Source organism: Gymnodraco acuticeps, unplaced genomic scaffold (genome assembly GCF_902827175.1).
Source record: "Gymnodraco acuticeps unplaced genomic scaffold, fGymAcu1.1, whole genome shotgun sequence".
Taxonomy (NCBI): domain Eukaryota; kingdom Metazoa; phylum Chordata; class Actinopteri; order Perciformes; family Bathydraconidae; genus Gymnodraco; species Gymnodraco acuticeps.
In genome coordinates, this window is record NW_022990021.1 from 4,021,828 (window position 1) to 4,038,611 (window position 16,784).

General features: G+C 39.9%; 1 protein-coding gene across 9 annotated transcripts in view; it reads right to left on the reverse strand.

Annotated features, from left to right (window-relative positions):
• Window positions 1–2,539: 2,539 nt before the first annotated feature.
• tnk2a (tyrosine kinase, non-receptor, 2a) overlaps window positions 2,540–16,784 on the reverse strand; it is a 33,863-nt gene continuing 19,618 nt past the window's right edge. For 6 of the 9 annotated variants that reach the window (XM_034214156.1, XM_034214151.1, XM_034214157.1 and 3 more), the window contains 5 exons: window positions 10,824–11,452; window positions 10,301–10,436; window positions 7,316–7,411; window positions 6,653–6,780; window positions 2,540–3,829 (listed from right to left, as the gene is read on the reverse strand). In XM_034214156.1, the coding sequence (XP_034070047.1) occupies window positions 3,823–3,829; window positions 6,653–6,780; window positions 7,316–7,411; window positions 10,301–10,436; window positions 10,824–11,452 (996 nt within the window). In that variant the 3' untranslated portion in view covers window positions 2,540–3,822. Of the gene's footprint in view, window positions 3,830–6,652; window positions 6,781–7,315; window positions 7,412–10,289; window positions 10,437–10,823; window positions 11,453–16,784 lie in introns of all 9 variants that reach the window. The other 3 variants (XR_004568721.1, XR_004568722.1, XM_034214154.1) reach the window with 3 other exon arrangements.

Sequence of the window (16,784 nt, forward strand, 5' to 3'; positions counted from 1 at the left end):
TCAGAAGAATCCTGTGATTCTGCAGAAAATGTATTATTATTTTCACTCTTCTCTCAAACATGTCAGGCTGACAAGGTTATTTTCACTTGACAGAAGAAAATTATCTTCGGTAATAGATTAATCTACCTCTCTTACTTGTTGGAAAAATTGCAACTGTCAAAATATAAATACTCACCCCACTTGTTTTAATGATGCCTATCACAGTACCAAATAAAAATCTAACTATCCTTCCTAGAAAAATAACTATCTCAAGACCAGCTAAGGCTCCCAATTTCTTCTTCAACTATTTACAAATCAAACACAATACCTTTCTTAAAGGATCTATCAAACCACTTTATCTCATGGATAGACTTGCAACAACTGTATTTGAAAAACATCTCACGTTAAGGTTTACCTTTCCTTAAAACAACCATCATGAAGCTTCCCTGCTCTGAAAAAAGATACAATCTCCATAACTGTGACAGCCCGGTGCAAAATCATAAAGGTCTTTCATTCTACTTCAACACTGTGTAAATACACTCCTATCTGGCAAAACATTGACTTCCAACTTCACAGCACTTATCATATATAGGTTAAAAAAAAGAAGTTTTCAGACATCTTAAGCATCATTACCACAATAGTCATCAATTGGACTTAAAATATCTTATACAAAAACATGGGGTTGGGAGCATGCATTTTCTTGAATACTACCAAATTACTACTCACGAGTCATCTTAGATTGCAGAATCCCTCTATCCCCAGAGTACTGTCTGTGTTATGAACTTGGTTACACAAGGATAAGGACTCAAATGCACGACCCGGGAGCCAAAGGTAAAGTACAATTAAGATACTTTATTTTCACAAAAAAGGTAACAAAAGAAGATCACTCTTAAGAGATGACAAAAAAGGTTCGAGCAAGGCAAAACAGAAAATCACTCACAACGTGAGGAACTAAACTTATAATAAGTTTCAGGAGCCAACATAGGCTTTGAATCAAAACGAGTTGAAGAGCATAGCTCTGTCATGAGGACAGGACAAGACGAACTGTCACTGAACGCTGGGAGACTGGGGAATTTAAACACTCAATAACAAGACACAGGTGAACACAATCAGGGGCGGGGCTGATACTGATGAGGGCGGGAGAACACATGAGGAAAGGGAGTCAAGGGACCTGAAATGAGACGTGACAAACACAAAACAGGAAGTGAAAAACAATACAAAATAAACATGAAACATGATTGACTAGCACTTTTGACGGTGCACAACAGTCTGCTACGACACACTCCAGAAATCAATGTAGTCGACAAGCACAAGAACAGCCAGTTCATTTCTGAGATTGCCACTGACACAGTGGCAATCTCCTTTCAGAAAATATAAACATTGAAGGAAAATCACTGCTTACAACAACAAATCACACACACAATACTTCAGATAGCAACACACATATCAATGTATGACTGTTTATTTTATTTATCTGAATAGGAGTTAGAAGGTTACTTTACCTCCCTTGTAGGGTGAGAAAAAAAAACTACAGACTTCCAAACCATCGTCATCGTGACTGTTCCATGTTATGTTTGTTTATGTATGTCTGGTTATTATGGCTACCTTATTTAGATCCCCTATCATCAGTATACCTACAGTATGAAGCCCATACATCGTCTGAATGACTGTAGGTCTTGGTTTTTGGTTCTATGAGGTTGTGATTATTCTAGAGGTCACAACGGGTCCAGCTTCCAGAAATATTAACATAAAGTATGGGAACATTTATACTGCATGCAATGCATTGCACGGTTCTTTGCCCCAAAATGCAAGAGATACATTGGGCATGTCTGTAAATTGTAGATTTGTGAGCATCCATAGTTTAATTTTCATTCAAATAACTTACGGTGAAAGGTCAAAGGACCCCTGTGAGTATGGCAATGACAATTTTTCGCATATCATACCATATTAGCTCCTGTCTTGTTTGAATCCCCTTAAAAAAGGCACATTTGCTCAGGTTGAATAATGTTTCTGCGGTTTTCACCATTTGCGTTCTCGTATACCTTCATTATAAACGGGGAGTTACAGTAACAACACTGTATCTGCACTTTCTACCTTTATATAGTTCTATATACTACATACATTTCTATAGTCAACAGTTTACATTCTTATGTAGCTTTATGTAGCTCTTTTATCTTCTCTTGCACTTTATATGTCGTAGCTATATTGTACTGCCATGTGGTAAATATTTGTATATGCTGCTCTTGCTCTTTTGCACTTTTTGCATATCATGTATTTTGTTTTTGCTATGTTTGTAAAATGTAAACTTCTTAAATGTTTTATGTGGGACTGCGGATGGAAATTAGCTCAAAACTAAATCTGGCACTGTTACGCTTGACACATTTTTTATGTTTTAAGTGTTAATCACTGTGCATTGTCCCTGCCAATAAACGATCAAATGAAAAAAAGCACATCAAGAATCAAATCAAACATTTATAAAAAAATAATAATTCCAATCTGATTCCTTACATTTAGCAGTTTGTTTATGACGTTAAGGAAATAAACGAAGAACACAAACACATTTGAAAACTCGCATTTCATTTTATTAACACAATGTTGGAGGCCATACTTGTAATTTCATTAATAAGCTGCTCGAATGTTACAACATATTGCTGTCAGCATCACATAAATCCAAAACACTGCAATAGCTGGCAGGATGTCTGACACACACAGACCCAAACACAAAGAAACAGAAGCGTTTTTTAACATTTTTGCCATAATGTATTTGACATTTCTACTTTTACTGTCCTAATTTGGTCTGAAGAAGAAAGCCGGCTGTATCTTATAGCATCTGACATGCAAAGCTGTAATAATGGAACATGTGTTATCCATTCCCATCTGTTTTTTGTTCCGTATAATTTGTAAGTGATCATATTTATGATCAATATCTGCGCAGACACACACATACACACACTAGGCAGTAGGCACACAAGTACACACTCATACATACAGTAACACTTACTGAAGCATTTAATTCAAATCAACTGAATAAGTAGGCAACTGCTACTGATTATCATGCAGCATTCATTTTCATAGGAAGAAATACTAAACATCAATTTTCAAATGATTAAATATCTTACTTGTTCATAATGAGATGGTAGGTAGCTTCACATTTCTGATTCAGGCATTGTATTGCCTATATATAGGGTTCCAGCTAAGATTCTAAAAAGCCTAAAAAGCTTGGTTTACAACTCAAATGATACAATAATCATTCCTGATATGCTAATAGTCCATATCCGTATTTTATTCACTTCACAAACAAGATGTATCTTAGTCTGACCAGCAGTTATTGTGTCTTCAGCTAGTGTTAAACACTTAGTAAAGTGCAATACATAATACAGTATCTTATAAGGACTTTACATACAAAACCTACAACTATATCAGTAGCTAACAGTTCCCTGATTTTATATCGCTTTATTAACAGCAGAAAGCATGGCCATATACAGTGTTTGTGTGCATGTAATGCACACACTCACTCATTCACAGCAGACACACACAGTAGAAGTTTGCAGTAGCTACCAGAAAAAACACAACCGTTCATTATTCAGGTACAGTAATAACAAAAAGCATAGATAGCAATGGTTCAAGTAAAGTTCATTCAACAAGCTGCTCCGTTAGCAAATAATGAGCATGCGTGTGTATGACACAGATAATAGCAGGTATTCACAGTACAATAAGTGAGGCACATATACGGCTTTATGTACCTCCATTCATTAAAAAGCATCACTATGTCTCAAATGCTTGGAATGGTGAGTCATCTGAGCCGGTCAGTGGGTGATTAGCGCTCAGTTTGTCCTCCTGTTGTCACTTCCTGTGAGACATAAAGACAGAGATGGAGTCATATGTGCAGGGTTGAAAATCCTGAAAAAAGGTTAACTGATGATGAATGCTGCCTGTTCAGCACCCAACATTTCCAGTAAGTGACAAGCTGGTGACACATTTAAGCATTTAGCATCCTTCAGTGAGACAAATATGTTCCTCAAGTGTTGGTAGAGTACAAACAATATTGAGCATTAGATATTAGCAACCATCACTGACTAAACTTGGTACAATTTTGACAAAGATAGGTGGATTTGAACAAACCACAGTAATGGTGGGTAAACAATCAATCTTATTATTTATTGAAAAGACCACTCTATCGCCAGGTACCGTAGCAGACTATAGTGTTTAGAGATACCTCTGCAAAAGCCTCATTTCTGGATTTATGTAAGGATTTAATTAATTCCTCTGTTAATTTTATAGTTTAGTAAATTATTAACGTCACTATTTTTCAGAATTTCACAGGATAAGGCAACCCTGTCTCCTAACAATTACGTTCCCACAGAACTAAACTGCATTCTCAATTACATTTAGCGAGAAACGTATTTTCTCCCACATTACGTTTGTTTTGAACGTATCTCAAATACGTTTATATTCTACATATCTTTGCCGTTTATTGTCTTGTTTATAATAATGATAATAGTAATGTATTAATATAATTTTAGAGCAAACGTATTTTCGGGGTGGCGGCTCACTATTGTTCAGTTTACCAAATCCGTTATTATGCTGGTTAATGGGTAAATAATCACAATATTGTTTGTAGTCGTTTCATACTGCATTCTCAATTACGTTTAGCTAGAAATGTATTTTCTCCGCAACAAGTCCTCCAACTCATACGACCAAATAGGTCGATTGTTCAAGCAGCTTATTACGACCTATGATCACGTTTCAAAGTTTTCGACCTCTAGTGCTCCCGTTGATTGCAAATGCTCCGGTGGGTCGTATATTCACAAATAACCCTCTCTGGAAAATCCTAAATTGTAGGATAGTTTGGCCGTTAAAATGATTTTTGATTCGATTTCTAGCGAGAAGTGCATATTGTACTTTTAGAATCCACGTCCAGTGGATGTGTAGGAGCTATAGTTTGATAGATATTACGAAGATTATTTGAGGTCTCGCCAGGAGAACGTCAATATACTACGTCTTTCCCCCTATTAATTTCTATTGACCTGCGTCCATGTAAAGTTAGCGTCAACCCTCACAGGGTGAAAACAGACTTTCCGGTCTTGAAGTTTTCATAGTAAAACCGGAAGTATTCCCTTCACTGTCAAATGATTTTACAGTGAAATCTGCAGTACTCATCAACTAAAAAACATCAGTTTATCCTAATTACACAACTTTGATTGGTTTAAATGGTGTACAATGCTTTTGTGTTTTTCCCATAGATTTTTCCCTTTCGATTCTGAGAGACATATTTCTTTTTTCAGAGGTTTTGACAGGCGAAAACATCTAACTACTACTATAATCCTTAGCTATCGTTGAAGCTCGGTGATTGGATGTTTTAGCCGCAATGCACGTTGGGATATGGTGTTTATGCGATATGAAATCCGAAAACATTAAAAAAAAAATAAGAGTACATACAAAATAGAGGGAAAGTAGAAGGTCAATGATAGAAATATAGAATAGAAAATATCAAGAAGATACTGTAAGTGATCTCTACAATAAAACAGTTTAGTGGAGGACGTCCAAAGATATTAACAGGAGGATGTGCAAAACAGACAAACTAATTAGGCTTTATTTAAATATTAAAGAATACTTTAGGTTAAGGTCTTCTTTTAAATAAGAAAAAAGCTTTGGGGGTATCTACAGATAAATATTAAGCCTCACAAAGTACTTAACATCTAATATTATTGTTTGTTTTGGAACTTGACAATCAACTTTCCCATGAGTGGCCCATGGTGGTGGTGGGGTTATGGTATGGGCCGGCGTATGTTATGGACGACGTTCACAGGCCACTCGATTCACAACATTACCCTAACCCTAACCCTAACCCTACCCCTCACACCAGATACTGACTGGTTTTCGGACCCCCCCAATAAAGCAAAACTGCACGTTTCAGAGTGGCCTTTTATTGTGGCCAGCCTAAGGCACACCTGTGCAATAATCATGCTGTCTAATCAGCATCTTTATATGCCACACCTGTGAGGTGGGATGGATTATCTCGGCAAAGGAGAAGTGCTCACTATCACAGATTTGTTCAGATTTGTGAACAATATTTGAGAGAAATGGTTATTTTGTGCATATAGAAAATGTTTTAGATCTTTGAGTTCATCTCATGAAAAATGGGAGCAAAAACAAAAGTGTTGCGTTTATATTTTTGTTCAGTGTATTTCAAATAAAAACAAAGACATACACTCAGTGGCCACTTTATTAGGTACACCTGTTCAACTGCTCGTTATAGCAAATATCTAATCAGCCAATCACATGACGGCAACTCAAGGCATTTAGGCATGTAAACATGGTAAACACGACCTGGTGAAGTTCAAACAGAGCATCAGAACGGGGAAGAAAGTTGATTTAAGTGACTTTGAACGTGGCATGGTTGTTGGTGCCAGACGGGCTGGTCTGAGTAATTCAGAAACTGCTGATCTAGTGGGATTTTCCCACACAACCGTCTCTAGAGTTTAAAGAGAAAGGTCAGAGAAAGAGAAAATATCCAGTGAGCGACAGTTCTCTGGGCGAAAAGGCCTTGTTGACGCCAGAGGTCAGAGGAGAATGGCCAAACTGGTTAAAGATCATAGCAAGGTGTAGCTAATAAAGTGGGTGGTGAGTGTACATATTAGGGGAATAGAACAGCTACTACACACATACTTACTTGTTACGATGTGGTCCGTATGTGTCCAGCATGAGCGTGCTGGCCTGTTCCAGGTTCCACTGGCAGCGCTGCAGAAGTTCCTCACACTCAGATCTCGACCTCAGGCCAAGACGAAACAGCTGCTCCACCTTCAATACATACAGCAAGAACATGAAATGTAGGAAGGCAGGTAGTATTGACTGCTATTGTTTGAGTATTGAATGATGTCTCTGATTCACACTGTGTTATATGCATTCAGTCCTATGATTCTCATTCTCTCTCAGCATAGAAAGAAAGGAGAGTTACAGTTGAACAGAAGTTCTTATACAGTTCCATTCATCCTCCTATCATGTATGTCCTTGAGCTTTCTCTTACTAACGGAAGTCTATATAACCATTTATTTAATGTATGTTCATTTTACCTAACTGTTGTGTAACTCACGCTGAGTCAGATGGGTTCGTGAGCTAAATGACTGTCGGTCACATTTGCTTAGATTTATGGAGTCAGATCAGTTTCAATATTATTAAACGCAAACATAAAGATTCACAAATGTATTGCAAATGTAATTGTTAGCTTTGCACCACATTGTATTACTAAGTTTTAGGGTACCTGGTGACAACATCTACTCTACAGGTGGGGTTTAGCTTTCAAGGTTAACAAAGTATTTTAAAAACACAAGTGTACCTTTAAAACGTTTACTGCATGGGGGGTGCTCCAGTTGTGACTTTGCAGAGCTGCCTGACACTCTTCCAGCGTGACACCGTGTACTGCTCCTTGGACCTGTCAATAACGGACCTTATAGTCATCAGACCATTTTACCAAAGCCTTTTTTTTTGTAAGCTACACCACATTTACCCATTCACACTGCTCATAATCTAATATCTATTATTTATTCACATACACTCTGACACTGATGGCGAAGTCTTCTGGAGCGTTTTAGGGCCCAATGACACAGGGGTTGCAGTCGAATAGTAAAAAAATCAGCTCCTATCGTCTATTCCTATCCACTATTCCTTGACCTCTGTTTGAAACGTCACGGGGTTAAGGGATAGTGGATAGGAGAATTCAAAAGGACTTAGGAGAAGAGACTGCGGTGCTTTGAGAATCTGACTGCACTTACACTATCGGACATATTTATGATGCGCCATTGGACGTCATAAATGTGCGTCTGCTGTCGGGAAACTACAGTTTTCTATACAGCAGACTACATGGAGGTATAATAAGAACGGCAGACTACTGTAAACCCATCTAGATATTTTGCACCGTGCTCTTATGGTGTTGTTTTATGCTTTATGAACGTGGACAAAAGAGAAACATAATCATCATAACCGAGGTTGGAATTCAAATAAAAAAGGAAAGTGAAACTAATGCTTGTCACCCTCCCCCTCCGGTCCACATTAATACAAATGATCCCAATACGTATGATTGTATGAAAATATCTTAAAATAAATACAAATGTAATTATTATAAAGTGTTAGTCCTTAACCTATCACTGTGTATATCACCATTAAACATGTTTTTAAAAGTTTAAGAAACCCCACACAGCTCAATAAACACTGTGAAATGTTGACTTTATTTGATCATTCCAGTAAAAACTAACGTTCATATTTCTCCTTTTGATTATTATAGTGATGAACGTTTAAAACAAAGCACTTTGGCAAGTTACCACATACATTTTAAAATGCTTAATAAGCACCTTAACTTTCATGATACTAATTTCTCGGTCATAATCGGTTGTTTCCGTGAACGGCCGAATGTTTTGTCACGGTAAATGTTGACCTTCCTTTACGAAAGGAAAAGGAAGGTCAACATTCACCGTGGTATATTGTGTGACAGCATGTTCTCTTTTCCTTTCGTAAAGTAAAGGCCCGGACACACCAAGCCGATTTTGGCCGTCGGTGGGCGTCAGGCCGACGATGAACGTTGACAAGCCCTACTCAGATTGGTGTGTCCCGCACCGTTGTGTCTTTTCAGCCTGCCGACGCCTTTTCGGCCGAAAACCCGCTGATTCAACATGTTGAATCGGCAGGCAGTCGGCAAAATAAATCACTCTAATTGGCTGTTCAGCTAGCGAGCCCATGAGCTTCTCGTTGTAGAGTGAAAATGGAACGCACACGCTATTTGTTGTTTGTTTATATCACGCAGTCTGTTCTTCTTCTCTCGGTTATCACGAAGTCTTTCGTCCGGTTGTTGCCTCTTTTGAATGACGAATACACACTACCGCCGCCTGCTGGTAAGGAGAGTTATTGCCACTCACGCATGCGCAGTTCGTACGTGCATCTTGGCCATCGGCTGAAGTCTTTGCGGTGTGTTCCAGTGCGACACATGGCCAAAACGCAGAGACGCGAGGCGACGCAACAGTCGGGGTCAGTCTGTGTCAGTTATTTGGTGTCAGCTTGGTGTGTCGGGCCTTAAGATCCAGTGTTTCCTAAGCTAAAGGAGGTTATAAAGGACGTTTCAAACCTCCTTTCCTATCATCTAGAGAACTCGAACGGCTCTTATCATGGCTGCCACCGAGGTACTTCCGGGTCATTTCACTCCGTTAGGAAGGTTCCTAAGCTAAACTGACAATTCGACCGCAGCCTTGGACTTATGGACTTGAGGAGCCAGGGGTGGAACTTCTGATCCAGTAATGGACGATGTGCTCTATTTTCTGAGCAGTAGACTCCATACCGCACGATGAAGTTATAATGAATGGAGGATTAAAGTTTAAAGGTATTTAAAGAATAGATAGTGAATAGGTTAATGCCTCCTTCTGATCTCCTTTTCAGAAAGGTAACATGATTCTACAAAGAGGAAACACATAACTCTGCAATAACTCCTATGCCAGATGTGAAGTTGTCTCAGACAAGTCAATGATGACCTGCTTTCCTCACATTATCAGAATTCCTGTTATGTGGTTTACATTTCAATTGAGTTTCCACTTGGGGCAAGGTACAGTGAGATTACAACATCAAGCATGGCTGTGACTGTGTTATTAGGGTTCGATCCACTTCATGTGAGGTAATCAAACCATTTATGATGAAAGTATTTTAGCTAATGGTCTAATATTTAATGAGGCCATATTTAAAGAAGAAGGGAAAAGTCAGAGTGGTAGGTTAAAGCCTAAAGGGTTTTATGTCTATCAGATATCTGGCAGGTCTCTTTGGGTTTAATTATGTGTGTGGTGTTGTAACTAGTTCTATGATTAACTACAACACTAATAGCAAGTGTTAATGAGATGTTGGTATCAATAAGGGATGGACTCACAGTCTGTAATGAAATTATGCCTGTGCCGTTTTGAAGTCAGTTCAATGTTCATGGACAAAAGGGGAGTCCTGCAGTGTTAGAATGAAGGTCATGCCTAAAAGATCATTTTTTACAGAAAGGTTTTTAAATATGTCTACAAAAGGGACTTTTCAAAACATTAGGGCAGATGTTATGTAGTCTCACACAGCTGTATTTGAATAATAAGAAGTTCATAAATCGGTTCAATATTTACAAATCAGTGAAGGAGTTACTACTGTAAGTTAAAAGCGTTTTAAAGCCAAAGTAGCAATGTGCTTGACTAATTGATTAATATGGATCAGGGAATTTTAAATCCAACATGCTGAGGGTGACTCATTTGACTGATTTGTCTGCATGTGGCATTTAAAATAAATGTGCGCATTTTATTTACCTCTCTCTTACCTGTGTGACAGTCTGCTCCTGAAGCATGCTGGGAGCTGCAGTTCGCCCATTGTTGTTGTTGTAGGAGGAGTTTGGTTTGGCTCCGCTGGGATGTTGAATCATTGGTTTGACTGCCGCCATATTAGCTGTTCCATATCTAACACAAAATGGTGACAGTTTTTTTGTTATTATAGATACATTTTATGAAAGGCATGGTTACAGTACTGTACTGTATTAATTTATATAATAAAAAACTGCTTGTTTATTATTGTATATTAACAATTTATACACATGTTTATAATCCATAAATATGTATTTTACAAATATATTGTTTATTTCATACATTATGGATTAACTGGCATTCTGCCTATGAAGATCAGAATATGATGAAAAGCTCAAAATCAGCTGGTAGATTCAAACCTAAGTGAACTCAGAACGAATCCCCCTAGATTAGCAATTATAGCTTATACTGTATGGAGCTAGTTCCAGGATCATTTATTGGCTAAACAAGCTAGTTGGACAGTGTTTGATATCAGAAACACACCTTTCCAGAAAAGCTGGTCGCTCTGGCAACGGAGCCGGAGCAGAGCTCTGGGAGCTGTCAATCAGTGAGGAGAGGCCGCGCCCCTCACGAAAAGCAAGAGGATCCAGTATGGAGCTGGATGAGTAGGATGAACCACTAGCTGCTTGCCGTGAGGAGTGTGATGTGGAGTGAGACGGGGAGGAGTTGGAGGACAGAAGGGGTCCCAGGAGTCCTGATGCCCTGCGAGGGGAGCTTGAGATAGGGGGAGGGGGCAGGGCCATGGGGTAGGAGGACAGCGGGGGCACCAGGGGGAGTGGAGAGGAGGAGCGGGAGCCTGGCTGAGAGAAGGCGTGGTCTCTGGGTGGGATCTGAGGAGGTCTGTCTTCCACATCGCCCATGGAGATGGAGCTGGGGCGTGCCTGGGGGTGGGGGGTGTGGGTAGAGGGGATGCGCTTGGACGGACGCAACGGGGGGACGGGGCTGCGAGGGGGCAGCACGGGACGGTCATCCAGGCAGGAGGGGGCGTAGGTGGGGGACGGAGGGGGCAGGTAGATCTGTCGGTGGGTGCTCGGAGGAGCCAGGGTCATCGGGAGCGGGGAGGAGGGGAGAGAGCGGCCCGTTGACATGGGAACCTGAAGCTTCACCATCACCTACACCCACAAAAAACAGATTAGCACAGTGGTTCTCAAATGGGGGTATGCGGACCCCTAGGGGTACGTTGGAATACTGCAGGGGGTACGTGAGATTTATTTTATGTTAATGAAAAAAAACGTAATTAATGCATTTAAACAAACTACTAATAGTAGATTAACTACTTTCTTCAAAAGTTTACAGTAATTCTGGATAATAAAATGGGAACAATAAACGGGGTGCTCTCTTTTCCTCTCCCTCTCCTGACAGCCGGTCAGTCTCGTGCAGCTCGCTGAACCTGTAATAAGTGACCCGACAGTAAAGAATAAATATATGTATAACTAAACTTTAGCTAGTTCCAGAGGTGGGACCAAGTCATTGTTTTGCAAGTCTGAGTCAAGTCTCAAGTCTTTGCGCTCAAGTCCAAGTCAAGTCTCAAGTCTTTGTTTTGCAAGTCCGAGTGAAGTCTCAAGTCATTGTTTTGCAAGTCCAAGTCAAGTCTCAAGTCAGGATGGGCAAGTTCAAGTCAAGTCAAGTCCTAAACTTTGACAAAACGAGTCATAAACAAGTCATTATGTGTTTTTCACCAAATGTAATGACATCGATCAACAGAATAATACTTAATAATCAAACTGCTCTTTATTAGTCACATTAATAATTTAATAATCCATTTTCTCTCTGCTGGTAAAGTAACGTGTGTTTTTCTATTTGAAGAGGGATCAGTAATGTTAGGCTACCGTGACGGTTTGATTCAGAAGGAGTTAAATTGATAAGATCCCTGATGTTGAGGTAATCAGAATGTTTATTTCCACTGTGTACAACATGGGTCGGCAACAGGCGGCCCGCGGGCCATTGTTGGCCCGCCAGCAATAATATTTGGCCCGTAATTTTGAAAATCAAAAATAAAATATTATTTTGATTTTTTTTTTTTTTTTTTTTTTTACAACATAGGACCGACACATCAGGGTTTCCGTTAGCCGCCGGTCATTATCGGCCGCCGGTCATTATCGGCCGATATTCACTCTTAATAGTTTGATCGGTGCTCTCTATAAAGGCCGATCAGGAGAGCTGGATCTGATCGATATGGACATAAACGCGAGTGAAGTGTAACCGGACCCGAGAGAGAGATCAGATCAGCTGCTGAGTCTGATGGAGGCAGCTCTGCATGATCACCTGAAGCCCCGCCCACTGTTTAGCGAGCTGCATGAGAAACTGACAGGCTGTCAGGAGAGAGAGGGAGGGAGAGGGGAAAAGAGAGCATCCGTTTCTCCCGTGTTATTATTCAAAGTTAATGTAAACTTTTGAATAATGTACTTCATCTACTACAAGTAGTTTGTTTGAATGTAATAATTATGTTTGTTGAATCATTTATAGACAAATGAATCTGAACTTTTCGATCTGTAACGATTATAAACTGAAGCAATATAAAAACGAGCCCCATTAACTGAGTTTTAAACATCAGCATATCCGGTCCTAGTCCGGTGATTACCTGCTAACGGAAACTTTGCTACACCATTCTTATTATTATTATTATTGAAACATGACCGGTAAGTTTCAAATTTGTCCGGTAAAATAAATTCTGTCCCGACATATCCGCTTACATTCATAATGTCAGCGGAGGGAGGGGAAGCGGCGCTGTGGAAGAGCAGAGTGGCGAGGGAGAGCTGTCATCTTCCCTTTACAAGCTTCAAACATGTATTTATCGTGTGATTTTGGAGAAAAAAAATTCATATTCTGAAAGCCAAGACTTTGTTTATTTAAAATCAAACAAAACACCCGATCCCCGAAAAACTATTTTTTTACGCAAATCCACGTTTATTTTTAAATGAGCCGTTGCGGACTGATTTCAATAGAGCGGGTCACATATGGCAAATGTGTGGTTGTGGGGAACCAGGTCAATTCAAGTACTTATTTAACTATTAAATACATTGAGTTTGAGTAAAATACTTGGTTACTGATTAATTTAGGTTATAATATATGAAATTGCAAAGCAAAACTGCTGTAATTGATTTATGTTGTTCTTTGGTATTTTTTTAAAGGTTTTCAACCTGAAAGAATCCTAATGTGTCCTTGAAAAGTTGAAATAAAGAAAAGGAAAAAGGATTCCAGTTGTCCCTCAAGCCTCTCAAATGTGGGCAAACACTCAAATAAATGCCAAAACCCCAGAGAACTTGACAATACTTATAAAAGTATGTTAAATAACACTGCTACCTAGTTAATAACTCTACTTTACTCAGTGGAGGCTCGTCCATTGAGGAAAGGGAGGACCATCCTCCCTACAATTTCAGAGAAAAATAAACTTTGAAGAGAACAATAAATACACCTCAATTTAAAAGATAAGTCTGTTAAAATACAGATAATAGCCTTGGCTTTGGGACTGAAATGGGGCTAGAGAGGACGAGCCTCCCTTTGGGCAGCTCTAGCCAGAGGCTCTGGATTGGGCGCTTATATCACCAGTGAACCAATCAGCGGATCTGACTGCGCATCAGAGTGTTGATGGGGAGGGTCATCAGCGATATCAGAGTTTTTTCTGAACCGCGGAACAGGGGCGCTGCGCCCTCTTACCAAAATCAATTCCTTGAATTAGGCTTTGATTATGTTCTGGCCCGCCATCTTGCGGCTCAGAAAAAATTTGGCCCACGGCCAAACTTACTTGCCTACCCCTGGTGTACAACATGTTATAAGGGAGCACAATCTATCTTTATGCAAGGGATAATGTGCAGCGAGGCGGTCTCTATGGGGAAAAGAACACCTGCATCTAGATCCCTCTGCAGGTGGTACTTTAACTATATGTTAATGCTAATACTTTTCTACTTTTACTTGTAACATTTTGAATGCAGGACTTTTTATTGTACAGGGTTCCTGCAGGTTTCGCCAACTCAAATTTAAGACTTTTTAACACCTTTTTAAGACCACTTTGAATAGAATTTAAGACCTATTTCACGGCAATAAAGTATGAAGGAAAATGTATATAAAGAAGAAATACGTCCCATAATCACTTACAAAGTAAATGTATTCATGTTCAACATAAGAACAATGACTGAACACAACAGCATAACAGTACAGAACTGTGTTAGCGTGTTAGACAAAAAGTGTGTATGTGTGTGTGTGTGTGTGTGTGTGTGTGTGTGTGTGTTAGGGCTGTGCAATTAATCATATTTTAATTGCAATTACGATTTTGGCCTGCCACAATTACGAAAACAACATAATCGGAAAAAAAGATTATTTTGCTTTGCTAGGTTGTGACAGTGCACTACAACATATTTGATCTAATTAATTTTTTAGTAATGTATCATTTTTGTATTGGTTTTTCAGTTGAATTATACGTTCAACTTCAGGGTAATCAACAGTTAAAAAGATACTGTTCAAATTATTATTTGTTTTAAAGTTCAATAAATGGATGTTTTCAAAGTCAATGAATAATCATATTTAATAATCGTGATATTAATTATTGACCAACATAATCTTGATTATTGCCATAATCGAGCAGCCCTAGTGTGTGTGTGTGTGTGTGTGTGTGTGTGTGTGTGTGTGTGTGTGTGTGTGTGTGTGTGTGTGTGTGTGTGTGTGTGTGTGTGTGTGTGTGTGTGTGTGTGTGTGTGTGTGTGTGTGTGTGTGTGTGTGTGTGTGTGTGTGTGTGTGTGTGTGAGAGAGAGTGACAAGAGCTATATTCAGAGCTCTGCTGCCTTGGCTACACTATTTCATCGTTGCTGTTGTATGATTGGTGTTTAGCTACGGTATTTAGCGTCTACAGCACCTCCGCTTTTAGGGTTGACGTAGACCCAAACTTCGCCCGGAGGTCCCCCGGTGTTGTTGCGGGAGCTGCTGCACTAGCTAACGCTGCATTAGCTGCTGCTGCACTAGCTAACGCTACATTAGCAAAACAAACACTAATTTATTTTGCAAAAGATGCAGCGGGCTTCAAACACGTTCCCTCCACTGGTTTCAACCAAGCACTAAATTAGATGTTTTCCAACCAAATACGGTTGAACTTACACTTCCCCATATTTATTTGTAAGTAGATTCGAAGATAGGCTACATGAGCTGAACCTTGGTTGCTAGGTTACTAGCTGGGTGTTCTCCAATAAGGGGCCGGGGGAATCAAAGTTAGTGATTACTGGTTCCATGTTGATTTAATTCAATACAAATTGTTGGGGGGAACTGAAAGGCTATTACCGTACTGGTTACTTTGCAGCCCGGACATTTCCCCCAAAACACATTTAGACGCTATCGCAACATAGAAGTACCTTTCAAATCCGATATTTTTTAAGACCTTCTGAATCATATTTAAGACCTTTTTAAGGCCTTAAATTCTGATTATCAAATGTAAGACTTTTTAAGACTTGTTAAGCCCCCGCGGGAACCCTGATTGTAACTTTTTTTAATTGTCTGAACTTCTCCCACCTCTGACAATAAATCCTGAGTGGTTACCAAAAAAAACCCTGCTCTGAAGGTTATTTTCATTTTACAAATCCTGCACTCAGCTTTGCTTTCTCCAATATCATTGAAAAGCAGCCAGATGATGCTTCTTTTTTCGGTTTTCGCTCATTTCTTGATTTTTTCCGACGCGCTTGCATTTAAATCCGGCTCCCCGTCGCTCTGTGCAGCTGGCCTGTACCACTACACATGCTGTGCCCCCCACCCTTCTTTCACATAATGGTATGATCCTAGTGTGTCCTCGCATATGATTGGCCGCATGGTGGTCCAGCTAAATAAAGACTCGCCCCTGCCTGCAAGGATTCTCAGCAAGAGTAGGAGCGGCTGAAGATTATGCTTTCCCCGACGGGAGTCTGCTCTTCTAACGGCAGCTCGCAATCGGCGTGTTGGAGACCTCTGAATTAAAGTATCAAGTCACCTCAAGTCAGAAGGCTCAAGTCCAAGTCAAGTCCCGAGTCATTGGTGTTCAAGTCCAAGTCGAGTCGCAAGTCTTTTGTGATGTTGTCAAGTCGAGTCTCAAGTCATAAAATGTGTGACTCGAGTCTGACTCGAGTCCAAGTCATGTGACCCGAGTCCACACCTCTGGCTAGTTCCAGAGTAGATGAAATAGCTAAGTGTGTTAGGTCTAACTCTTAGTGTATTTTGCTCCGCTCAACGGTCCGTCACAGCGGCGGAGCTGTGATCATGCAGAGCTGCGTGGTCTCCGTCAGCAGCAGCTGATCTGATCTCTGATCTCTCTCGCGTCCGGTTAGAATTCACTCGCGTTTATGTCCAAATCTATCAGATCTAGCTAGTTCTAGTTAATAATATGACTGCCTGCTTATCAAAGGACCTCAACAATAAGCGTTGCTTGGCAACGGCGTGTGGCCGCAAAGTATAGCATTATGCATATGAGGGGTCAAAATCCCATGCTCA